This window comes from Sprattus sprattus (assembly GCF_963457725.1).
Source record: "Sprattus sprattus genome assembly, chromosome: 5".
Taxonomy (NCBI): Eukaryota; Metazoa; Chordata; class Actinopteri; order Clupeiformes; family Clupeidae; genus Sprattus; species Sprattus sprattus.
The window spans coordinates 17,904,221-17,915,278 of record NC_137924.1 but is presented as its reverse complement, the minus strand read 5'-3'; the positions used below and the strand labels follow the sequence as shown (position 1 = coordinate 17,915,278).

The window sequence follows — 11,058 nt, the reverse complement described above, 5'->3', positions numbered from 1 at the left end:
CTCTTCCTCCCCCTCTATCCAGGGCTGTTTCCCTGCCGACTACACGCTGGATGAGCAGACCCAGGGCCACCTCTCCTGCCTGGACAGCAACCACTCCCACTTCCTGCTGGTGGATGACGGCACGCATGACCAATATGGCGTGGAGATCGGCCTGCGCAGCCGCCTGGAGAAACTCATAGCAGAAAAGTCACTAGGGAACAGAGGTGAGCTTATGGATTTATGGTGATATTGATACGTTTGTGGATTTAGCCAAAGCAACTTGCAAATGAGTTGCGACAATAACAAATAACCATTGACTGCGTATAGAGTCTATATTCATAAATATTGTCTATATTATGTCGATATATAGTTATTGTAAATAACAATGAAACCCAGTGATAATAGTAACTGTTTCGGTATTCTAAGGGGGAGGGGGGCACTGAGTTCAAATGATACCCCCATTTGCCTCTCCCTTACATACTGAGCATTAATAGCAGCCAAATGGCTCCTCGTGCTGGATCTCTGTGAATAAGTGTTCGAGGTTGAGTCTTGTACCTTTCTTCCAGAAAGTCATGTGAAGATCCCTGTGGTGTGTGTGGTGTTGGATGGAGGACAGGGCACTCTGAACGTGAGAACTGCTGGTTAACATCTTAGAATATTATGTTCATTGACCTGGTATGAGAATAAAGCAAGTTTTAGCGAGCCTCCTCAACCATCACTGTCTCCTAACAGACCATCTACAATGCCATGCTGAACGGCACGCCGTGTGTGATTCTGGAGGGCTCGGGCCGGATGGCGGACGTGATCGCGAATGTGTCTGGGAAGCCTGTGTCGCGGGTCACCCTGGCTCTGATCCAGAGGCTGATGAAGAGGTTCTTCGGACAGGAGTACGAAAGCTTCTCCGAGATCAAGGTCATCGAGTGGGCCAAGAAGGTAGCACACAGAGTCTGTTATTGCAATCGAGTGTTGAATCGTGGTGGTATTGGTGTTCATTAAGGTGCCGAATGAGGATCTAAAATGTTGTAGCATGTTGTTAAGTGTCATGGTACCTCTATTTGAAACTCCCATTCAGATCCAGGACATTATCAGGATGCCCCACCTTCTGACTGTGTTCAGCATGGATGAAGACAAGAACAGCGACGTGGACGTGGCCATTCTCCAGGCCTTCCTGAAAGGTGCTTATCCCTGTTTGACCCTACCAGGCAGGCCTGAGGGCTGAGGTCTGAGGGAGATGTGTATTTTTATCCCACATCATCAACTCAGTGCATTTAAGTTTGTAATCCTACACTTTAATTTACACTCTAAGAGTCACTTAAGCTGTGATAGATGATGCACTTAAAGCTAAATAACATTGTTAGATAGTTTTTGTGCAAAGCTACAATATGATGAGTTGCCGAAAATATCATCCGTCATGGCTTCCATCCTCAAACTGAATTACATAACAGTTAGTGATTCAAACTCAGTCTAAGTGGATCCGAAAAAGCATCAGAACGGATGCAAATGACTGTGAATAGCGCTCAGTCGACTGGAAATTGATCTCACAGACATACCACACCTTCTCAGTCATCACTTTATACACTTTTAGATGCCTTATCAATCATTTCTACTATGCAAACTTCTTGCAGTCATCTTTTTGAATGCACTGGGATCGATAAATGTTCTATCACACACAAACTTTTATGACGGCAGAGGGCATTGTTTGTTTAAATGACTCAAATGGACAAGGACATTGCTGACATGGATAAGTAAGCGGTTCATTGCAGGCACACTGACACTAGCGCAGAGGTAACCCCTGTGCCCCCTCAGCCTCCAGGAATGAGGAGAGTGCGGGGAAGCAGAGCTGGGAGAGGCAGCTGGAGCTGGCCGTGGCATGGAACCGTGTGGACATCGCAGAAAGCGAGATCTTCACCGAGGAGAGCAAGTGGAAGGTTGGCATTCAGCACAGTTCTCACCATAATCAGGCAATACTGGCAGTGCCAGAGGTGGCTACAGAGGAGGTTCTGTTAAATAGTATTCACTTTTACTTTACACGCTTTAATGTTTCAAGGTGCATTTTTACTTGTTAAACATTTATATCATCCTCAAACTATGTTTACATTTGCATCTGTTCATTTAGAAAACACCTCTGTCCCAAGTCACAACACAGGAGCGGTGTGATTTAATTAGTATGTGTGCTCTCTCAAACCCAGAGTTGTGATGTTCATTACACATTACTGTAGGTGGAATGGGTACCATTCTCATATGGGAGTACCAGATTATGTAGGTATCTTACCCAGTGAGCAGGCGCCGGGTGAATGTGGGTGCAATTGTGTATGAATTGTGATATTGACTTCACGAGGGCCACCAAGACACACTGGTGCTGTCCTTGCAACAGCAACAATATGTTGGTAATCTCACCCGATTGGACAGGGATCAACCATTCAACACAAAGGCAGATCAATTAAGTTGATAATCCACAAATCAGTCTCATTAAATATATCAGTCTCATAAAATATATTATACTATCAATTTGGAACTGATTAATAATTAAATTAATAACTACAAACAAAGTTACCTTATTAATAGTATGGTTGAAGGTCATTGGAGTTCTGAATAGAAGAGGTTGACATTACTCCGGTAGTTAAGGGATGGGAATTCTTCACACATACAGTATGCTTCAACAACATATAACAATTGTTATGAGAATATACATTTTAACACCATACACCTCTAAAACAGCTGTTCTGACTATATAGCAGAGCCCCATGAGGTTTTTGTCCCTCTTTCCTTTCCATAGTCCAGCGATCTGCACGACGCCATGTTCTCTGCCCTGGTGGGCCACAAGTCAGAGTTTGTGCGCCTGCTTCTGGAGAACGGCGTGAGCATCCCTAAGTTCCTGGACGAGAAGGGCGAGATGCTGTGCGAGCTCTACACCAACATGCCCAGCTGCTTCTTCCTGCGCAAGCTGGTCAAGCGGCTACAGGGCGACAAGCGGCACAGCCAGACCAACCACCGCAAGAGCATATCCCTCAGTGCTGTGGGCGAGGTCTTACGCCAGCTGCTGGGCAGCTTCACCCAGCTCATCTACTTGCCTACGCAATCACACGACCTGATCAAGATTGCAGAGGAGGACACTGATAACACTGTGATTGTAAGTCTGAGTGGTCAAGTCACTGTAAAAAAGAGTGATAATACATAAGAGATAAGAGCTCTAGATATGGATAGAGGTTTGTAAATTCTGATAAAAGTACATGACATTCTGTCATGTAACAATAAAAAAAACCTTTGTGTCTGTTTTGTCCTTCAGCGAGACCCTGGGAGAGATTTCTTCCTCTGGGCCATTCTGCAGAATAACAGAGAACTGGCCCAGATCGCCTGGGATCAGGTACAAGACAAGAGAATACACTATGTGATAGGACAGATAGAACAGTCAATCCATTAAAGTTTCCTATTCTTCATCAATTGAAACCAAATGGTTGACTTGAACACAGGGAAGTTGACTTGTGAGAAAATGATTTCGGTCATGAACTTGGTGGACCCAAATGGACATTCTGAAGTGGGCTAGGATTCAATTCATGTGGCTTAGATATCAGCATTTATTTTAGTTTGCTTGTGTATTTTTTATAACCCACATATGCTAGTGTTTTAATCATTCAACTTAAAATGCGCATTATCAACTTACCTAAAAGTCACTTTGGCTTCAGCACAAGAATAATACAAATTTTAAAAACGTGTTTTTATGAATTATTTTATGAAACTATTTGCCTGCTTGTGTTTTCTCATGAACCACTTGAACAAGCATTTAAATAAATAAAACCAAAGTTCACGTTATTATCGAAACGTCTTGTTGTTTTCAGTGTCGAGACAGCACAGCTGCTGCTTTGGCAGCCAGCAAGATTCTAAAGAAGCTGGCGCAGGAGTCAGATGACGATGAAGACGATGCCAATATGAGAGAACTTGCCAACCACTATGAGAGACAGGCCATTGGTAATAAATAAAGTTTTCAGTCTTAGGCTTTTATACTGGTGATGTCAGGCTTCATGCACTATTTACGTAGCATTGCACTAGCAGTGCACGGCCATTGCAGTTTGGGGAGTGCTTGTAGTGATGTCACCTTTACTGAGCCACATGTTTGTTTGTTTTTTAGATATAAAAAATCTATGACTTATACAAGTGGATAACCGAAATGGTTCATGGGCCTATTTAATGCTGTTCATTCTTACTGCTAAAGGGAGAAACCTTCTGAAACACAAAAAAAGGTCATGCTCATTTTGAATGTGTAGCATGACTCAGCCGATTTGAATCATTACTTTCTCTTCCTATAGGGAGTCATTCTAATCAGTGAATGAAGATGGTGGCTCCTAAATATAGAACAGCAGTAATTCTCCTATTTCTGTTGGAAGTTCAAGGCTCTAACCCTCTTATCTAATGCTTTCTCTTTCCCTCCCCCTATCTGTCTGTCTCTATCTTTCTCCCTTCCCCCTCCCTCTCTCTCTCTCTCTCTCACACACACACACACACACACACACACACACACACACACACACACACACACACACACACACACACACACACACACACACACACACACACACACACACACACACACAAACACACACACACACACATTCATTCATTTACTGGTATCCAAGGTGTGTTCAGTGAGTGCCATAGCTGGGATGACCAGAGAGCCCAGAGACTTCTGATCCGTATCTCACCATCTTGGGGCAAAACCACGTGTCTGCGCTTGGCACTGGAGGCGAACGATAAGAGCTTTGTGGCACAGTCAGGGGTTCAGGTCTGTGTGTCTGTGTGTGTGTGTGAGAGAGAGTTGTATTTATTATTTAAACTGTGCATTTTGGAAAGAGCTTTACTTTATTTTCCATTGCAAGATAAGGTTATCTTTATAGCTTGTCAAGGTTTACACCATTGGTTGTGTGTTCTAGATATATCTACTGAACAAAAGTGTACTTGTCTAGACTGTTAAAATGACCAAAGATAGAATGTTTAGAACCTTTTCTTTTGAACATGACCAAAAACATGCCTGAGGCAAGAAAGTAAGGTTTGTGATTCCATGGTTGTATGAGGCTCACTGGCCTGACCTAAGGTCGTGTTGATGCCTCAGGCTCTCCTGACTCAAATCTGGTGTGGGGAGTTAGCTGTGGACACCCCCCAGTGGAAGCTGGTCCTCTGTATGCTGTTTTTCCCCCTCATCTACACTGGTTTCATAACCTACAGGTACATTCAGAGTTAAGCTCCTCTTTAAGCATTGATGAAACAATGTCTAACAAGTGGAACAATTAACTAGTGACTTCGTGCTTCACATGTAAAAAGTAGAATACGCCCAATTGTGGTCAAACGTTTTCTTATTATAAAGACACAGCAGATCCAGTAATTATTTTAAGTAAGATTAAGTAAAAAAAATGAGATACAAATACAAAATACAAATAATAACCTGCCAAGTAAAATCCTGTTGATAAACGGATGTAAACTGTTTATCAACTGGCCTCCTCGTTTCCAGGCGTAATGAAGATATTGAGAGAGAAGCCATGAGAAAAGAGGAGTTGCTGGCTATGGAGTCTGTGACAGGAAGCTCAACTAAAACCAGGATGAACACTTCATTCCGGTAAGAACAAGAGGCGCAACAGAGTGCTTCTGTGGACCATTTGTTTGGAACAGCTTTACTGATAAACGTCTGCTCTTCCAGTGATCCCCAGGACAGCGCTGAGCTGAAGCCTCTGTCCTGCTTAAAAAAGCTGGCGAGCTTCTACGCGGCTCCTCAGGTGAAGTTCTACTGGAACATCGCCTCCTACTTTGGGTTCCTCTGGCTGTTCTCCTTCGTGCTGATGATCGACTTCCAGCCCACGCCGTCATGGAGGGAGTGGCTGCTGTACGTCTGGTTAACTTCTTTAGTGTTTGAGGAAGTCAGGCAGGTGAGGTATAAGCCACACTAGTCGTTTATTTTTCCCATATTGCTCTTTTCTCCTCTTGATGTGGAAATACAATGTCAGCATGTACTCTCACACATATAAGCACACAATATTATGAGTGGTCAATTCTGCTTTGTAATGAGCCCCACTTTATGTCTTTCTCTTTTCTCGTCTCTCTCTACCTGTTGATCTTACTTTGTGCACTGTAGCTTTTTGATGATCCGGATGGATTTGGGTTCCGAAGGAAAGCCAATTTATACATTAATGACTTGTGGAACATTCTAGATGTGGTTTCCATCCTGCTCTTCATCGCTGGTCTTGCATGCAGGTTAGATTGGAGTCTCAAACATTCGATAATACATTAATATTACATTTAAATGTCACTAGGTAGGTGTATGCACGTGCTTCACTACTAAATCTCTGTCATTACCCAAAATCCTTTGCTCATGTGGGCACTTCTCTCCTGCAGGTGGACCAGCAGTGCGTTTTATGCGGGAAAGGTCATCCTCTGCATCGATTTCATCATCTTCTGTCTGCGGCTGATGGCCATCTTCACCATCAGCAGAACCCTGGGCCCAAAAATCATCATTGTCAAAAAGATGGTGGGCACCTGGTCTCAATAGACGAGGCATTTTAATCTCCCTATGTTTTTATTCTCCATTTCAGCGATTGCAGAGGGCTTATATGCACTTGTTTTTCCCTCTCTCCAGATGATGGACCTTTTCTTCTTCATGTTCCTGCTCAGTATCTGGGTGGTCGCCTATGGCGTGGCTAAACAGGGCATTCTGATCCACAACGAGGAGAGACTGGACTGGATCGTCAGAGGGGCTGTGTATGAGCCCTACCTCATCATATTCGGCAATGTCCCAACCAACATCGACAGTGAGTAGTATGCAAGCACAGCCAATATTGAGATGTTATTCAAACATGCAGTTCATACGGTTACTAATTTTTATAAGAATGTTCATACAGTGAAATCACTACAAGCAAGTTGCACATTTACATTTAATAAATATTACAAAAGCATGTTGTTAATTATTTCAACCATCTAGATGCTGAATTCGACGTGTCCACCTGCACTATTAATGGCACCGACCCCATGCGACCCAAATGCCCTGTGCTCAATGCCAACCACATGCCAGCCTTCCCAGAGTGGCTGACCATCATCATGCTCTGTGTTTACCTTCTCTTTGCCAATATCCTGCTCCTCAACCTCCTCATTGCCATCTTCAAGTGAGTTCACTTCTCTCAGAACACTCGTCTACTCTCTGCTCCTTGATCTGAACCACACACGTACACACCTTCTCTGTTGGGCAGCTCTGTATAATCTTTGCTGTTATTTCCTTGAGGGATTTACTTAAGATATTGTATTGTAAATTATAGATATTTCTTGATAGTAAACCTCATAGCGACTGCATGGCTGCCTGTCCCACAGAGTCATTGGGACTTTGACCGTTTTGCTTCAACAGCTACACATTTCAGGAGGTGCAGGACAACACAGACACAATCTGGAAGTTCCAGAGGTATGAGCTGATTAAGGAGTACCACAGCCGGCCTGCCGCCCCCCCACCCTTCATCCTCCTCAGTCACTTCCTCCTCCTGTTCAAGCGCCTCGTGATGCGCAGCTCCCCTCAGAAGCACAAGCAGTTCAGTGAGTACTGCAGTCACCTGGTAACTTTATCAGCCAAACGGATGCTTTTAGTCAAAGCTACTTATAGCATAGGGACGTACTTTCAGAGGGATCATGATGTTGATGATGATGATGTTGAAGATTAGTTTAAGCTTCAGCTCAAAAAAAAAAAAGTTTTCGGCAAGCCAGGCTAATTTCTGTCATTACATAAGAGCTCAGTTTAAAAACCCATTATTTGACCCAAACCACTTTAGAAGTAATTCTTCTGCACAAACCTGAAAAGATCATGCATGCATAATTTGCATACCTAAAATCAGGGTCTGCATCAAAGTCATTGCCAACTGAGCATGAATGCATGCAATACTGAAAGGCTTTATTCTGTCTGGTTCTGTGTAGGGGAACGGCTGTCCAAAACTGAGGACGAGGAGTTGTTGTCGTGGGAGACATTCATGAAGGACAATTATGTCGCCACCCAGCGACAAGAGAAGAGTGAGAGTACGGAACGCCGTATCCAGGACACAGCTGATAGGTAAGGCCGTTGGAGAACCAAGTGGAGAAATGCTCTTTATACACTAAGAAGGACCTACTTGACATGTATGAAAAGAACTACAATTGCCTTAGATAAAGTGTCCTTAAATCAATCTACTACCACACCTAAATTAAAGTTTAATCATGTTTTAATCACTTTGTACAAGAAGACAAGGATAAATCACACAGTGTTTTAGTGAATGCTCAGCCATCAAGGGAATTGTTCTGGCTTGCCCTCCAGGGTTGGCTCGATGTCAGAGCTGCTGGGGAGAGAGCAGGACAGGGGCTCGGTGGCAAAGCGTCTGGTTCATCTGGAGGAACAGGTTCAAAACCGTTGATTGTGTTTCTTTCCTAAGATTAAAAAAAAAAAATAGACGTATATTGCATGTCCCTGCAAGCCCCCATTGTGTTTTTTCCCCCCTCAATTTCCAATGTTTCTCACATGGCAGGTCTCCCAGTCCACTAAAGCGCTGAAATGGATTATGGACACCCTGAAAGCCCAAGGTTACAAGTCTAAAGAGGAACCTCCTTCCATGTGTAAGTGGAGTGGATTCAGATTGCGTCCCCCTCTGAAACAACTGCAGGATTTAGTGGGGTCAGTAAGGACAGGTTCTCTACTCACTAGCGCCCCCTCTGTCACGTCCACAGCCAAGAGCACTGAGAGTGAAGCAGATGAAGATGAGATTGATGGAGAACCGGAGAAGAGACAGTACCACTTCTATGCCCGTAGTTACCTCTACCCGGGCACCAATAAGAAGCGCTTTCCTGTTCCTGAGGAAAAAGTGCCTTGGGAGGTGCCTGATGATTTACATTTCATAACATTATAAAGGTTATAACTCTGGAACTACACATTTTTTATATTATAAAAGGTGATAACTGAACTGGGTATTTATTATATTATAAAGGTTATAGCAATTAGCTAGGCATTTGATTTACATTGTAACCTTTGAAGAACTCTTCTTTAACATTCAAATTGAGGTTCTGATTAACATCTGACTTTTCCATGAATGTGAGGGTGTCATTGAATAAATGGCATCTTCATATGGGTGCTCATCATTATCACATACCTGTCTTCTCCAGGTTGACTTCACCCCTTACATAGCTGAAGTCTACAGTGCAGAGACAGTCAACGAGTAGGTTTGAATTTTCTGAATTCAGCCAATACATGTTAAAACCAAACATACTGTATGTTCTTGACATCCTTTAACGTTTGTGTTTTTTACTTCCATAGAGCAGAAAAGTTGACCTTAGACAACTACAGGTGGGTATCACATTTTCTTGTTCCTTTTCCCCCGGTTCCCTGGTGTGGTCTGACATATCACCAACATCTTTCACAGGAACCCAGGGGGGCGCACAGGGATAAGGGGGAAAGGAGCACTACAGTGCTTGGGCCCAAATCACATCCTTGACCCTGTTCTCACTCAGTAAGTTAAACAGATTTTTTTGCTGGATGTTGCTGAATTTGTCTGGTACATGCTCATACTACATATCAATAGTAAAATATTTGACCACTTAAAACAACATTCAGAGCTTTATCCCATAAAATAGAGACAAGGAAGAAATTTGATGTATATTTAGTATTCAAGCATAGATGCAGTGGCATTTACAGTACATGTTTTCAAAAGGTTTGGGGTTTTGCCTTGAGAAACGTATTTAAACGCTGCTTGTTTCTTTAGCTGGCAAGACAAGGACCATTCAGTTCTGCAGTTCCTAGCTGCCTGGAATGAGGCCGAAAAATGTTGGTCTTTGCCAGGGGTAAGAGAATTCTCACTGACAGAATAATCACTTTAATGTCACTTACTATGTGCTGTTAACTCTTCTTTCCTTTTTTTAGTTTGGGGAATGTAATGCTCTGTTTCTCTGTTAAAACTAACTAAACTAGAAAAGTTCTGCAAGGGTAGCTACACAGCCAGGCTGAGGAAGTGTTTCCTGCTGTGTGTGTCCTCTTGCAGGGTGCTTTAAAAACAGGGGAGCCCCTCCCAGGCACGCTCAAAACACTCCTTGGGGATACTCTGTATCAGAGAATCAAAGCCAAACTGGGAGATGGAAGCCGACATAACACGGTAAAGTTAACATTTACTATTCAAGCAGTAAAGCTGTGGTATGATAACAGTGAGTGGGTTTTGGTTATTGTCTTTGTGGGGTGAAGAGGGGTGAATTTAAAACGTGCAATATGTGTTTGGTGTAAGGTTTAACTTGGTGTATGAATGAATGGACTGGGAGTTGAGTTTGTCCATATAAATTTGATTATTTTCATTCCTGTGTTCTCCAGGTATATGAGGGTTATGCTGATGAGCCCAGGAATACTGACAATGCTTGGATTGAAACCGCTGTTCTCAACATTCACTTGGACAGTGCTGGGTCCCTCATGAATGAACTGAACCGCAAGGTTTTTTTTTTTTTAACGAGCCATGCGCTTACTGTAGAGCTGTAGTGATCTGAAAAACAAAAACATTTCTCTATCACTCACTCTCACACACACATCAACACACATAATCTCTCTCTCTCTCTCTTTCATGGCAGTCACTCTTGAGTGCAGGTATTTAGTTTGAGAGACATGACTGACTCCTTTTCCTATCATTCTATCCACCAGGTAGCCACAAGTCAAATGTCAAATGAGCGGATTCAGTGGAAGGAAGTCAACAGCAAGACGTCAGTGTACACATACCAAAGAGAAGCTCTCCGATTAATTGCCAAGCTCCACCAGACTCCGTTCTGATTTGCAGAGAAATGAACAAGCCAACAAAACTGGTTGAACCGAAGACAATCACAAGCACTCCTGACTTATTCTGATGAAGAGCACTGCTAAGACATGTACACTGCAGTAACAAAGTCAACGCTGTTTCCGCACATTTTTTTTTTTAAATGTTGTACATTTAAACAGTATCATGTATAAATGCTGAAAGTATATTGTGTACGTGAATATGCAAACATGTTTTTAGTAAAGCTGAGTTAAGGACAGAGCAAAAAATCAGTACAAATGAGGCACCTCATATGCCTCAGCTTCAGATC

General features: G+C 42.9%; 1 protein-coding gene across 1 annotated transcript in view; it reads left to right on the top strand.

Annotated features, from left to right (window-relative positions):
- Positions 1–10,765, top strand: part of trpm2 (transient receptor potential cation channel, subfamily M, member 2) — a gene marked incomplete at both ends in the record, with an annotated part of 15,751 nt that extends 4,986 nt beyond the window's left edge. The window contains 28 exons of the mRNA XM_080838966.1: positions 23–203; positions 546–607; positions 712–912; positions 1,052–1,154; positions 1,786–1,907; positions 2,756–3,109; positions 3,266–3,343; positions 3,816–3,945; positions 4,611–4,756; positions 5,084–5,196; positions 5,480–5,584; positions 5,666–5,891; positions 6,098–6,216; positions 6,358–6,490; positions 6,599–6,770; positions 6,941–7,121; positions 7,358–7,539; positions 7,915–8,047; positions 8,288–8,369; positions 8,496–8,583; positions 8,695–8,840; positions 9,127–9,179; positions 9,278–9,307; positions 9,384–9,470; positions 9,723–9,801; positions 9,999–10,109; positions 10,319–10,435; positions 10,640–10,765. Coding sequence (XP_080695092.1) covers positions 23–203; positions 546–607; positions 712–912; positions 1,052–1,154; positions 1,786–1,907; positions 2,756–3,109; positions 3,266–3,343; positions 3,816–3,945; positions 4,611–4,756; positions 5,084–5,196; positions 5,480–5,584; positions 5,666–5,891; positions 6,098–6,216; positions 6,358–6,490; positions 6,599–6,770; positions 6,941–7,121; positions 7,358–7,539; positions 7,915–8,047; positions 8,288–8,369; positions 8,496–8,583; positions 8,695–8,840; positions 9,127–9,179; positions 9,278–9,307; positions 9,384–9,470; positions 9,723–9,801; positions 9,999–10,109; positions 10,319–10,435; positions 10,640–10,765 — 3,660 coding nt within the window. The remainder of the gene's footprint in view (positions 1–22; positions 204–545; positions 608–711; positions 913–1,051; positions 1,155–1,785; positions 1,908–2,755; positions 3,110–3,265; positions 3,344–3,815; positions 3,946–4,610; positions 4,757–5,083; positions 5,197–5,479; positions 5,585–5,665; positions 5,892–6,097; positions 6,217–6,357; positions 6,491–6,598; positions 6,771–6,940; positions 7,122–7,357; positions 7,540–7,914; positions 8,048–8,287; positions 8,370–8,495; positions 8,584–8,694; positions 8,841–9,126; positions 9,180–9,277; positions 9,308–9,383; positions 9,471–9,722; positions 9,802–9,998; positions 10,110–10,318; positions 10,436–10,639) is intronic.
- Positions 10,766–11,058: the final 293 nt, after the last annotated feature.